The 13,172-nt window shown below is 39.5% G+C and overlaps 5 protein-coding genes and 1 long non-coding RNA gene across 7 annotated transcripts in view; 2 read left to right on the forward strand and 4 right to left on the reverse strand.

Moving 5' to 3' along the window:
* LOC100638923 (rap guanine nucleotide exchange factor 4-like) overlaps positions 1-3,533 on the forward strand; it is an 8,662-nt gene extending 5,129 nt beyond the window's left edge. For both annotated transcript variants that reach the window (XM_019996602.1, XM_011406046.2), the window contains exons 16-25: positions 1-176; positions 762-981; positions 1,042-1,126; positions 1,198-1,445; positions 1,541-1,839; positions 1,898-1,988; positions 2,669-2,807; positions 2,896-2,960; positions 3,015-3,124; positions 3,175-3,533. The exon at positions 1-176 is cut by the window's left edge and continues 17 nt beyond it. In XM_019996602.1, coding sequence (XP_019852161.1) covers positions 1-176; positions 762-981; positions 1,042-1,126; positions 1,198-1,445; positions 1,541-1,839; positions 1,898-1,988; positions 2,669-2,807; positions 2,896-2,960; positions 3,015-3,124; positions 3,175-3,268 — 1,527 coding nt within the window. In that variant the 3' untranslated portion in view covers positions 3,269-3,533. The remainder of the gene's footprint in view (positions 177-761; positions 982-1,041; positions 1,127-1,197; positions 1,446-1,540; positions 1,840-1,897; positions 1,989-2,668; positions 2,808-2,895; positions 2,961-3,014; positions 3,125-3,174) is intronic.
* A 77-nt stretch (positions 3,534-3,610) lies between these two features.
* Positions 3,611-5,323, reverse strand: LOC100639051 (tubulin alpha-8 chain-like). The gene is given in 2 exon segments (XM_019996622.1): positions 3,611-5,068; positions 5,122-5,323. Coding segments are annotated over 2 exon segments (1,407 nt in total). The 5' UTR covers positions 5,128-5,323; the 3' UTR covers positions 3,611-3,667.
* A 91-nt stretch (positions 5,324-5,414) lies between these two features.
* On the reverse strand, positions 5,415-8,493 carry LOC109582049 (uncharacterized). The gene is made up of 3 exons (XM_019996614.1): positions 6,774-8,493; positions 6,019-6,722; positions 5,415-5,907 (listed from the first exon to the last, which is right to left on the reverse strand). Exons 1-3 carry the CDS (start codon positions 8,393-8,395, stop codon positions 5,471-5,473), a joined length of 2,763 nt encoding a protein of 920 aa, XP_019852173.1. The 5' UTR covers positions 8,396-8,493; the 3' UTR covers positions 5,415-5,470.
* A 111-nt stretch (positions 8,494-8,604) lies between these two features.
* On the forward strand, positions 8,605-12,122 carry LOC100639177 (protein disulfide-isomerase 2-like). The gene is made up of 10 exons (XM_003382762.3): positions 8,605-8,900; positions 9,012-9,209; positions 9,479-9,753; positions 10,402-10,515; positions 10,561-10,686; positions 10,731-10,808; positions 10,863-10,985; positions 11,068-11,188; positions 11,252-11,433; positions 11,654-12,122. The coding sequence occupies exons 1-10, from the start codon at positions 8,762-8,764 to the stop codon at positions 11,840-11,842; spliced, it is 1,545 nt and encodes a 514-aa protein (XP_003382810.1). The 5' UTR covers positions 8,605-8,761; the 3' UTR covers positions 11,843-12,122.
* On the reverse strand, positions 12,034-12,702 carry LOC109582082 (uncharacterized). The gene is made up of 3 exons (XR_002184895.1): positions 12,568-12,702; positions 12,405-12,519; positions 12,034-12,345 (listed from the first exon to the last, which is right to left on the reverse strand). It is a non-coding gene; the product is annotated as an uncharacterized LOC109582082 (long non-coding RNA).
* Positions 12,703-12,738: 36 nt separating this feature from the next.
* The window catches only part of LOC105312981 (Bardet-Biedl syndrome 1 protein-like), a 6,379-nt gene continuing 5,945 nt past the window's right edge, over positions 12,739-13,172 (reverse strand). The window contains exon 9 of the mRNA XM_019996211.1: positions 12,739-12,749. Coding sequence (XP_019851770.1) covers positions 12,739-12,749 — 11 coding nt within the window. The remainder of the gene's footprint in view (positions 12,750-13,172) is intronic.

Raw genomic sequence — 13,172 nt, forward strand, 5'->3', positions numbered from 1 at the left:
TTCTTTCTCACATATCCCGCCTTCATTAGCGTCTCGGAGCTCTGCGATGGTTTAATAAAATGTTATGATAGTCAGGCCCCGCCCACCCCCTCCCCTCTCGAGAGACCAAGATCAATGTCCACCGAGAGTTTACCAGCTGAAGCTACTGAGGAACAGCTCCTGACTAGAAGGAAAAGGTAATACTTCATTGTCTTTGGAGTATGAAAAGTGTGATGTTAGTATCAGTTAGATCTTCTCCAGAATCAGGCCAAAGTCCCTGTACTGTAGTACATGGACTTTGGCCCAATTTCGCTAAATATCAAAAGTAGAGAATTCTCTATTTTTATCATTTTTTGTTGCATATGCATGTACTTATGTTGCGTAGAATGCTTCCGAAAGAGAAATAAATAACTGAAATTTCCATAGATTATTATTTAATTTTTGTTGTCCAATACAATAACTCATTTAGCCATGTACAGTACATGCTCATACATTTCCAGTAATTATTACAGCATCTTCATTCGTCTGTCGTCTGCCCGTTTGTACATGTGTACTTGTGCATGACTAAAATTGGCATAACAATATTCACTGTTTGTGTGCCCGTTAGAGTAGAAATTAATTTGGCATCATTTTTATTATTATTAGCAATAATTGACTCTTATTAGTACATGTACGTGTAACTTTATGATACCCTAAGGCAAAATCCTGTACATGTACATGTAGTCATGTAGACTGATGTAGTATTATTATTTTTAAATTTCTCTCTCTTTCTCTCTCTTCAGAGTCGTGTGGGCCGTTAGTATTTGGGTATCTATGGCTAAGGCGGAGGTTGTTAAGGATCCAACGTTTCAAAAACTCTTACAATATCTCCAAAAGTCCCTAGCTAAGGACGGGCTCGAGGAGGATCAGCGAAACTTGAACATGTGTCTAATGGACACCATCAAGAGGAGCTCCTATCACGAGGGAACTAAAGGGGGAGGTTCCTCTGGTCTCTCTATACCTGTAAGGGAGGGGTGGGGCTCATTATATTTTTAATTATTTTTCTAATTTTTGGTTTTTTAGTTTCCTATGAAGAAGCCGTCGGTTAGCGAGATTAAGATTGAATTAGGAATATGTGCTGTGCCGCCTTGTCAACCAAATGATACCGGTAATTTATTTATTTATTTATTTATTATTATTATCACATGTATTTTAAAAATGAACTCTTTTTTCCAACAGTGAATCTACGGATACACACGATTGATAAGAAATGCTGCAGGCTTCATGTTAAGTTGAGCTCGACAAGTCGTGACATATTAACTGAGGCATGTTCTAAACTTGGACTAGACCTCTCGTCCCACGAACTATGTGAGATCAAGAGTACCGGAGAGAAGATCATCTTCAAAGAGACCGACCTTTCAATAGCAACTGAGATGACTGTTAATGGCCGACTTTATGCTTTGCCTAAAGACAGTGAAGCAGCCATTGTAAGTTTTAGTGTTATCTCAAATCAATATGATGCTATCTTGAATCAATATCATGTTATCTTGAATCAATATCATGTTGTCTCATCTCTTGTTAGAGTCCTTTACCTGATCAGAATCAAAAACCGATTGCTCCTTTTCCCGAGAGTGAAGGCTCAAGGGAAATTGCTGCTCATCTCACTTCGTACGATTGGAATCTTTTCTCAAACATTCAGCAGATGGAGCTCATTTATCAGGTCTTTGGACGTCACCGGTTCTCTCGCATTACGTCAAACCTTGACGTCATGATCCGAAGGTTCAACGAGGTTCAATACTGGACTGTGACTGAGATCTGTAAGGAGAGCAACTTACAGAAAAGAGTCAAAATAATTCAGAAATTTATCAAAATCGCTTCTCAGTGAGTTACGGGCTTTATTTGTTAATTTATTTATCTGTTCCTTCTCTTGTTTTTTTAGTTGTAAAAGTTTTAATAATTTAAATTGTTTCTTTGCCATTGTTGTTGGACTAATGAACGGAGCAATAACAAGACTCAAGCAGACCTGGGAGGTAAGGAATAACTGACACTGTTACTACTGTATAGCCACCACTGATGAAATACACTGTACTATAGTACAGGGACTTTGGCCTAATTTTTGAGTAACTTTAAAAAATCATAAAAAATCCAATTTTGATCGGAATCAGCTCAAACTTTCTGCGCAACATAAGTACATGTATATGCATCAGAAAATATTATAAAAATTGAGAATTCTCTACTTTTCATTTTTGGCGAAATTTGGTCAAAGTCCCTGTACTATAGTACAGGGACTTTGGCCCGATTTTTGAGTAACTTTAAAAAATCATAAAAAATCCAATTTTGATCGGAATCAGCTCAAACTTTCTGCGCAACATAAGTACATGTATATGCATCAGAAAATATTATAAAAATTGAGAATTCTCTACTTTTCATTTTTGGCGAAATTTGGTCAAAGTCCCTGTACTATAGTACAGGGACTTTGGCCCGATTTTTGAGTAACTTTAAAAAATCATAAAAAATCTAATTTTGATCGGAATCAGCTCAAACTTTCTACACAACATAAGTACATGTATATGTATCAGAAAATATCATAAAAATTGAGAATTCTCTACTTTTCATTTTTGGTGAAATTTGGCCAAAGTCCCTATACTATATAGTACAGGATTCAATCAGGATCAGGTCATTATGTATATTTCTTAATTGTGTCCTTCAGAAAGTATCAGTTAAGTTAAGGAGACGGTATGAGCAGTTTGAAGCATTAATGGATCCCTCAAGAAACCACCGAGTATTGAGGGCCTACCAACAGAAACTCCAGCCTCCTATCATCCCATTTATGCCACTCATTGTCAAAGGTATTAACCTCATTCTAATTTATGATACAAGCCTTTACTCCCTCTTTTTCCTTCTCCTTCCCTCTTCCCCCCCTCTCTCTCTCTCCAGATGCTTTTTTCCTTCAAGAAGGTAACGAAACATTTGTCGATGGATTGGTCAACTTTGAAAAAATGGTACACTTCTTTAATTACTTAATAATGATAGACTCATCTCTCTCTTTCTTTTAGCGAATGGTGGCATCAAAAGTCAATGATTTCAGTTACTATAGAAAAGGGTCTCTAGCAAACGAAATAAAAATGCTATCGAATAAAAACTCCGAACTACAAAGATATATAAGGTAAAATTAATTAATTAGTAACGATATTTATTTGAAGTTTCCTTTCCCAGGGATTTCAAAGTTATCGACAGTCAACAGGTTCTCATGCAAATGTCTCACGCCATAGAGTCCAGTAAAAGGACACAAGCCACGCCTACTTCTTAAACTCCTCCTATTTTCTCTCATTGTCACTTCTTACTAACTATGCTATACAGGTGTTGCTCGATGTCACGCCCCCACACTTTAATTAGTGAATTATATGCATAATGTGAACACACCCACTCACAACAGCTGTAATATATCAATATTATTAAATTATTATTATTATTATTACTATTGTACTGAGCATCATAATGAATCTCTTATTGTATTAATTTAATGTTATGAAATCTTTTTATGGTAAGAATTATAAATTGTCCATTGAACATTACAACAGTAGAAACTGGCAAATAATAGATCTGTTTCACAAAAGAATCTTATTTCACAACAGCACAAAATCATCAAAAACATATCAAAAGAGAAACTAAAAAGAAATGTCCATAAACAAAGTCCAGTATATACTTTCTAAAATTCCTCGCATTCCGACTGATCGTTGGAGTCCAAACCAACCTCCTCGTAATCCTTCTCTAGGGCAGCGAGGTCTTCCCTAGCTTCAGTGAACTCTCCCTCTTCCATGCCTTCACCGACGAACCAGTGGACAAAGGCTCTCTTGGAATACATCAGATCAAACTTGTGATCTAGTCTACTCCAAGCCTCAGCTATGGCTGTTGTGTTGGAGAGCATGCAGGCAGCACGAGGGACTTTAGCAATAGTACCACCTGGAACTACTGTTGGGGGCTGGTGATTGATCCCAACTTTGAATCCAGTGGGACACCAATCCACAAATTGGATTGTACGCTTTGTCTTAATTTTAGAAATGGCCACGTTGACATCTTTGGGTACCACGTCTCCTCTGTAGAGGAGGCAGCAGGCCATGTACTTCCCGTGACGTGGGTCACACTTGACCATTTGATGGCAAGGATCAAAGCAGGCAGTGGTGATATCGGTCACAGTGAACTGCTCGTGGAGTGCCCTCTCTGCAGATATGATAGGAGCATACGTCACCAATGGGAAGTGAATCCGTGGGAATGGAACGAGGTTCGTTTGAAACTCTGTGAGATCAACGTTTAGTGCTCCATCGAATCGAAGAGAAGCTGTAGTAGAGGAGACAACTTGAGCTATGAGCCTGTTAAGATCAGAGTATGAAGGACGCTCTATTGCAAGGTTATCCTGACATATGTCAAAAGTAGCTTCATTGTCCATCATGAAAGTGCAGTCAGAGTGCTCCATTGTGGAATGAGTAGTGAGGACAGCGTTGTATGGCTCAACCACTGCTGTAGCTACCTTTGGAGCAGGATACACGCAAAACTCCAGCTTTGATTTCTTCCCATAGTCGACAGAGAGGCGCTCCATAAGCAGTGACCCAAAACCTGATCCAGTCCCACCGCCAATCGACCGGAAGAGCAGAAACCCTTGAAGGTTGGTGCACTGGTCGGCTAGTTTACGGACTCTGTCAAGGACCCCATCTATCATCTCCTTTCCAACTGTGTAATGGCCTCTGGCATAATTATTGGCGGCATCTTCTTTGCCAGTGATCAGCTGCTCTGGATGAAACAGCTGGCGGTAATCACCAGTACGTACCTCATCTAGTAAAGAAGAGAGAGAGAGGAAATATTATGAAAAATAGGAGAACTCTATAATCTTACCTACGACTGTTGGCTCCAGATCAACAAAGATGCTTCTTGGTATGTACTTCCCGGACCTGGTCTCGCTGAAGAAGGTGCTAAAAGAGTTGCCTCCAATAACTCCAGTGTCAGGTACCATCTGACCGTCAGTTTGTATGCCATGCTCGTGGCAATACAGCTCCCAGCAGGCATTCCCTATCTGGACTCCAGCCTGACCCACGTGAAGGGATACACACTCTCTCTAAAGGAAAGGGAACAGGCTTAAAACAATAGAGCCATTGCTGATGAACTAACAGGCATAGTGAGATGGAGCAACTGAAGAGGAGACAGCAATCAAACGAGCAGAAGCAAGACAGTTGAGTGACTGAGAATAAGAAGAGAAACTGTGTCTTTAATATGAAGAAGTGCCCCTGAAGTGGGGCCACTTTTTCTGACCAATAGGATTGAGTCTCGTGTAAGGAGAGTCCTGTCTGGCCCAAGAGCCTCACCATGTACTCTTTGCTTGTACTTGTAACAGAATCATGTCTGCTGGCATGATGCTGGTCACAAACAATGACACGTGTAGTCACGTGGATGGGCGGGGACAGTTTAAAATTAAAATTAATTTTAATACAAAAGAAAAATGAATAATAAAGAGGATTCATTATTTGTTCTGAGGATTATTGTAGAGACTGTTTCCATGACTACCCATGTACTGTCCCCACGGCTGATCCTCACTTGCATAGTATCGTTTAAAGTTAATCCCAGCTGCAGCTCCAGCTCCGTAAACCTCCATCACTTTATCCTCAATGTTAAACGCTTGTACTGTAATCTTTGGCGAGTGAAGTGGGCCAGATAGCTGAGGGATATCAAGTGCTCCAGAAACAGCTGAATACTGCATTGATACAATACCCTCGGGACTGCTGTCCCCATTAACATCAGTTATAGCAAGTGTGCTCGGCGAATAATGGGGCGCTAACACGTGAGAACAACGGACTACCTTCCTGTTACTCAGTCGGTTTTTAGTATCTTCTATAATATCTGATACCGAAGGAGGTTTAAAACTGTGACGCTTTGTTTTAGCATTGGGTGACTGAGTTCCTAAGAGAAAGAGAGAGAGAGATAATAATGTCATTTGACATGTTATTAATAGTAATAATAATAATTTAACGTAAGGATCATCATGAAAATGGTCCACATGCAGCTGCTTACTGTACACATAAGGCTTGAACATCAACAGTGGCTTGATCTCCTTTTCCTCTTTGATCAGTTTAGACGTCAAGAAATACACGCCAGTTCTCATACTCTGATAATCCATACCGCAGTACGAGGATATGAAAGACTCAGTATCGGACTCAGGATCTGGGTATGAGTCTGAAGCATTATGCACCTCCCACAAATCAGTCGGGATGTAGCTAGAAAGGTTAAGGGTCATACCAAAGAACTCAAAAGGTTCAGGAACAGCGTCAGGAGGAGAGACTCCATCGTTATTTCCTTCTTCATTCTCCATTTCCTCATCTTCTTCATCTTCATGTCTCTTTGTTCTTTCGTTTATCTTCCAAGAGTCCATTTGTTGTCTCACAGCTGGACAAACATTCAGTGTGTCCTTCTTTGCTCTTTCTTTGTGTCCCGTTGAACAATCAACAGCTGCAAACAAGAAACCATCATGTCCTTTATCTCTGTGTCTCCAAACAACAGGAGACGACATTAAAGATTGAGAACAGTTAAGCATCCACAAATAGTTACTGCTCCCTTCACTCATGCCCCTTTCTCCTCCAACCCTCCTCCCTCCCTCTCCTCCTCTACCATCCAGCACTGCCAATAGCGAGTAATCATATTTGGACCAGCTCCCTTTATTAATTCTGAGGATTATATCAAGGACATCATCGTCGTTAAAATATATTGGAGCAGGAATACTGTAAAAATAATAAATAAATAATAATAGTATTATATTCACTGTCAAATACCTGTATGACTGTGTTCCAGGAACATAGTGGTCCCATTTAAAAGACAGAGTATGTCCATCAAAGAGAAGAGTGTGTCCATTAAAAGCTGACACTATCAAGTCATTTTTATCATCGTTATTGATATCAGCAATAACCGGAGGTAGCATGACTCCACCCACTTCAACTGATCGATATAGTTCGTACACACACAACTTATACACGTTCCAAACTGGTTTGATGCTAGCGGACCATTTGGGGCAGGATTCAAGCCACACTTCTTTCTTATCATTGTCATAAAGTCCTTCCCTAATCCTTGGTCTTGAAGACAGCAGCTGTGAGCTATTGTAACACGAAGGATGAAAATAGTCTTTGTTGATGATGAAATCTCTCATACGATATTCCTTCCTCTGCATGAATGAAGAGACGTGAGCTGAGAGACTGTTCAAACTGATCGCCCACAGCGAACCAGTGATGGTTTCACCTCCAGTACCAAATAATATCAGATCAACAGAGGAAGAGGAGGAGGAGGAGGAGGGAGGTACGCTGTATAAGACAGGTGATGAGTAAGACTCTTTTTGATCTGGGGTATGTATACGATCAGATATCTGCCGACCGGTTCCTCCAGATATAACTACAATCACTCCTGGACTTCGGACTGTGGCTAGCGGCGAATAGTTAGAGTCCCCACCATGAACGACAATGATATCCATGATACCATCTCTGTCAAGATCAGGGACATAAAGTGGATAATAATAGTTGAATGATGGACATGTAACGTTAATATCCACACTCCACAGTAGGATGTTCCTGTGTACATCTATGGCAACAAACGTGCCAATCCTTCCAGAAAACAAGCAGTCATTATGTCCATCTTTGTTCAAATCTTCCCGGCAGTTGGCGGCAAATGGAGCAAAACTTGACCAATGATTCCAAACCAGAGTCCCGCTATAGCCGCCAAGACCAAGGAGCTGAACCTGACAGGGGGTGTGGCCTTGTTTGATGAAGCACATATCATCTTCAGGACTCGAGTTAGGACATGTTTGATAGAAATTGTACGAATCAGTAATGGCATCAAAGATCACATCAGGTGATCCGTCAGAATCAATATCACTGACATGAACGCTGAGTTCAGTGATTCCACTTACCTCGTAGGTCCAATCACGAAATGGCAACAAAGTGGGACTTGGTTGTACGCTATGAACGATGGTTAACGGACGACTGGCTGATTGAGAGACAATGGCTAGTGGGAGAGCTAGTGACGATAGAGAAGAAGTGATGTGCTGTTGAGTATTTTGAGTTGAAGAGCTGGTTTGCATGAGGGAAGGTTGTGGAGTGAAAGAGTCCAGAAGTGATAGAACAATGCAAGTGACAATAATGCAGAATATGATGGCAAGAGCAATAATGAGAAGAAGAGTCTTTAAAGAAATGGATCTGCTTCTTTTCCCGTATCCTTTGCTTTCAATGTCATTGTCTGTGACAATAAAGACTAGTTCATGGTCCTCCATCTCTTCTTTTCCTGTAGGCATTCTCTTGTTGCTGCAAATGTCCATATCTTGTCTCGGTTTCTCTTCATCCGATTCTCTTTGAGAAAGAGGATGATAGCTCTTTCCTTTCTTGTAGGCATAAGAATATCTGGCAGACATTTTGAAGCGACTCTTAATGGGCGAGTAGTTTCAGTTGTTATTTCTCTTATAGTAGTTTGTTTATAAAAGTAGAATCCTCCATTATTGGGAGGAGCTTTGCTGAGTTTGGCGGCAACTCAGCGGGGAAAGGGGTGTGGCTAAAACCAAGTCTGTTTTGATTGGCTGGAGTCAGCTCCAAGGATAGGACCAATGGGATTTCAACAAGTGTTCTTCCCACGTGTCATTGAGAGGACACAAAACCTTAAAAATACACAAAGAGACCCTTAGACTTTAAATATAGGAGCTAATTAAACCTGTATCAGTATTATATACTTAGTCCATTATATCTGTAGTGATAGAGAGAGATAGAAGAAGAAGAGAAGAATAATGAAGGTTCTAGCGTTTCTTTGCGCAGTGTTACTTGGTGCAGTGGTAAGAGCTGACGAGGACTCACTTGTCCTGGTCCTCACCAAAGATACTTTTCATGAAGCAATTTCCTCTAACGAGAACATCCTAGTTGAATTCTGTACGTTAAACAAGATGCTGCATGGAGCTACCTGTGTTGTATTTGTTATGTTGTAATTCCACTTGTCACCTTTTCTCTCTCTTTCTCACTCTTCTTTATTCTTTTATTTAGATGCTCCATGGTGTGGACACTGCAAAGCGTTGGAGCCAGAATACAACAAGGCAGCTAAGATGATTGAGGAAGGAGGCATGGACTTCACTCTAGCTAAAGTTGACGCAACAGTTGAGAAGGAACTCGCCGAAGAATATAAAGTACAAGGATACCCAACAATCAAGTTCTTCAAGAACGGAGTACCAAGAGAATATAGTGGTAAGGAATTTGTTATCGTTGTTGTTGTTGTTATTATTATTATTATTATTATTATTATGGGTAATTAATATTGGCGGGGATTCGTTAAAAGTTACAGCTGCAAATTAGGTGTTTCCCTATAATTGTAGTCTAGACTTGATTGATAGACGTAATAATTAAAAAATATGATTAAATATTTTTGAATCATAATAGACTAGTACATGTGTATCTCTTTACTACGAAATGCAGTTATCAAATCACTAATTTAATTATTAATTTAATTTATCCAGGTGGGCGTAAAGCCAATGACATTATCGCCTGGTTGGAGAAGAGCACTGGTCCAGTTGTTACTGAACTGGCAACAGCTGCCGAAATTAAAGCCTTCAATGATAAAGCTGACGTCTCAATCGTTGGATACTTCCCTAGCAACGAGACTGACGAGGCCAAGGCTTACATTTCAGCTGCTGACTCCGGTATAGAGGGACTCAACTTTGCTCTCTGCATCAACCCCGAGACAACAAAAGAAATGGAAGCAGAAGTGAACACTGTTGTCCTTTACAAGAAAGTATGAAACTGTAAATTGTTTATATCTTTGTGGTTTTATGTTAGGAAGTTTGAGGTTTTTGATTTGTTTGACTTACAGATGTACTTTATACATTATACCAAGAATAGATAATTTATATAAGTACATATGTTTATGCAGGGTGTACTCTCTCCTTCCCTCCCTCCTCCCCCTCTTTCTGATGTTATCTTAGTTGTGTTTATGGAATTCATGGCATGCTTTTATAACTTCTCTTTGTCTATTCTCTTATTGTGTGTCTTTGCTCATTTCCTTGTGTCATTTGGACACAAGGAAATGAGACACACTGGCCAATAATGAAAACCACAATTCAACAATCAGACAATAGTCAACTCCATTACAGTCATTGTGTAGTAGTATCTGGGAATAGTATACTTGAGAACAATAGTGTGGAGTATCATAGTAGAGTTTGTATAGTATTCATTGTGTGGTATAGGGTACTGTAGTAAAGGTACTATAGTATAGTAAAGGTACTATAGTATTCATTGTGTATTCATTGTGTACTAAAGGGTGGTATAGTAAAGGGTATTGTAGCTCCTTCTTTAATTCCTCTTTATTTTTATCACTCTCTCTCTCTCTCTCTCTCTCTCTCTCTCTCTCTCTCTCTCTCTCTCTCTCTCTCTCTTGCTCCAGTTTGATGATGGCAAGTCAGTATTCCCAGCTGCTGACAGTAACTGGACTACTGAGAGTATCGTAAGATTTATTAGCGACGAGAGACTACCATACGTCACTCTCTTCTCTGATGAAGTAAGTGATCATTAATTGTCATTAATATCTCATTATTATTCATAGACTGCCCCAATTATTTTTGGCGGTAGCATTAAGAATCACCTCCTGTCATTCTTTGCTAGCGACGACGAGAAATACGAGACCTATATGGAGAACCTGAAAGTAATTGGAAAGGAATTCCGTGGAAAAGTAAAGACGACATTGGTCAATGTAATAATGTCCTCTCTTCTAAGGTTATAGTAGTACATATTGATTCTAAGAAGGAGGAGTCTGAGAGAATTATGGAATTCTTTGGAATCACTAAAGATGATGTGAGTTATTTATTCATTTGCTTGTCTATTTTGTTTGTTTTTTTTTCACTTTAGCTTCCAGCTATTCGTATTATCCACTTAAGCGAAGACATGAAGAAGTATCGTCCTGATTTCCAAGAGATCGAGACTGAGAAGTTGAGGGGATTCGTTCAAGGGTTTCTTGATGGAACAATAACTGTGAGAGGGGAGGGGACAGAGGGGGAGGGGTTGAATGAGGACACAGTAATTACATATAACTTTGTTCATTCTTATACTGTAGCCTCATTTGAATACTGAAGAGGTACCGGAAGATTGGGACGCAAAACCAGTAAAAGTCCTCGTTGGAAAGAACTTTAAGGAAGTTGCTTTGGACGAGACTAAACACGCCTTTGTAGAATTCTGTAAGTGCAAGAACATGTCATAAAACCCTTTCACCTCTCCCCCCCTCTCTCTCTCTTCCCCAGATGCCCCATGGTGTGGTCACTGCAAGCAGTTGGCTCCAATTTGGGACAAACTTGGTGAACACTACAAGGACAATGATCAGATTGTCATAGCTAAAATGGACTCCACCAAGAACGAAGTTGATGGAATTCAGATCACCGGTTTCCCAACAATTAAATTCTTCCCTAAAGGCTCAAAAGAAGGAGTAAGTAATCCATTAAATTGTATATTATCATAACCTGGGGGCCAGTCAGTAGAGATTAATGATAAAATACAATCAGCCATGTTGCTTTAGTCTTCCCATCCTTATAATAACACCCAGCTGCTAATCCCCCGCCTAAACTATGCAATATCATGGAATTGCCTAATTTTCCTCTAATACGGTTAATCTCTAACATTTATATATATCTCTCCTCTTCCTCCAGCATGACTACGTTGGTGGAAGGACTCAAGAAGATCTAATTCAATACGTTGAGGACAGGCTGGCCGGCAAACCGCTAGAGAAAGGAGAGGAGGTGGATGAGGGCATGGACACGATGGAAGATGACATGAATGATGATCCTGCCATGCCAGAGGAGGAGGAGGAAGATGGAGCCACAAGAGATGAACTTTAGATTCAATCAATATCTTGTCTCCTTCTCTCATTAGGATATTAATATTATTAATTATTATTATTATTATACGTCTTCTGTTCAATATTATTATTATTTTTTGTTCAGAAACTATTCAGTCATTCCTTCTCTCTGCTCTGTTACTTACGTCATTTTCATAATTATTAATTATAATAATTAAATTTGTCAGCTAATAGTTTTTGTATCTCTCTCTTCCCTTTTATTAACAAAATCAATTAATTAATAATAATAATACTGGTGTCTTTATGATTATGTACTACAATATATTTATTAGTTTCTAGGCAGACCACACGCGTTACAAACAGTCGAAGTCATTTCATTATGTAGTGTACAGTATTGACAGGACCACTGCTCTCCAGTGACAGACACAGCTGCTCCATTTCCCTCCGTTTTCTTGTGCCCATCATTCATTGCCTGTCCTTGCTCCTCTAGTGAAGAGTGTGTGGGAAACAATGGCCCTCTCATATCAGCCATTGGAGAGGGCACTGAAACAAAATATTAAATAATCATTATAATAATTATAATTAATATTTAAATGAATTACTAGAAGAGGCTATGATCAGCTGCTCAACGTGTTGCCACCATTCCCCAGCCCGCCATCTCTCAGCTCCTAGTCTGTCTTGCTCTTTGACGGCTTTACACAATTCGGATAAATGCGGCTACAAGAGGTGGGTGTGGTTAAGATTCTTAGTGGGGGTGGGGCTTACCCGGAGGTGTACGACGTCAGTAGTGTACAGGAAATAGAGAAAGTGAAAGTCCGAGGCCGTACAAAGGAAATTAGATCCTTTCTGTTGGTCCAAGTATTTTATAAACAAATCGAAACTCTATAAATAATAAACAAAACTCAAAATAAACAATTAAAGACATTGTGATGTAAACTATGGCGCATCTGAATGCTCTCAATTCTATTAGCCCATTTTTTCTAAAAATACCCATGGCTATAGCCCATGGTTTTTTCCAAAAAATGGCTCCGAAATCACCCCAAATTTTTATTACATTTTCTGATGCACATTGATGTCCTTAAGCTATGTAGCAAGTTTGAGCTGATTCCGACAAATATTTTTCGAGTTACGGCCATTTTTAAAAATCAGCCAATTTTTGAAAAATACCCAAAGCTATAGCCCATGGTTTTTTCCAAAAAATGGCTCCGAAATCACCCCAAATTTTTATTACATTTTCTGATACATATTGATGCCCTTATGCTGTGTAGCAAGTTTGAACTGATTCCGACAAACATTTTTCGAGTTACGGCCATTTTAAAAAATCGGCCAATTTCTGAAAAATACTCAAGGCTATAGCCCATGGTTTTTTC

The sequence above is a fragment of the Amphimedon queenslandica genome, unplaced genomic scaffold (genome assembly GCF_000090795.2).
Source record: "Amphimedon queenslandica unplaced genomic scaffold, v1.1 AMPQUscaffold_13519, whole genome shotgun sequence".
Taxonomy (NCBI): Eukaryota; Metazoa; Porifera; class Demospongiae; order Haplosclerida; family Niphatidae; genus Amphimedon; species Amphimedon queenslandica.

Bases quoted from the DNA above. Each gene is read 5' to 3' on its own strand.
- LOC109582049 (XM_019996614.1), bottom strand. From the start codon at position 8,395: ATGTCTGCCAGATATTCTTATGCCTACAAGAAAGGAAAGAGCTATCAT. The intron at 6,723-6,773 runs GTATTTGACAGT...TTATTTTTACAG, and splicing joins CCTGGAACACAGTCATACAG to TATTCCTGCTCCAATATATT. The intron at 5,908-6,018 runs GTAAGCAGCTGC...TCTTTCTCTTAG, and splicing joins GTTCAAGCCTTATGTGTACA to GAACTCAGTCACCCAATGCT.
- LOC100639177 (XM_003382762.3), top strand. From the start codon at position 8,762: ATGAAGGTTCTAGCGTTTCTTTGCGCAGTGTTACTTGGTGCAGTGGTA. The intron at 9,754-10,401 runs GTATGAAACTGT...CTCTTGCTCCAG, and splicing joins CTGTTGTCCTTTACAAGAAA to TTTGATGATGGCAAGTCAGT. The intron at 11,434-11,653 runs GTAAGTAATCCA...CTCTTCCTCCAG, and splicing joins CTAAAGGCTCAAAAGAAGGA to CATGACTACGTTGGTGGAAG.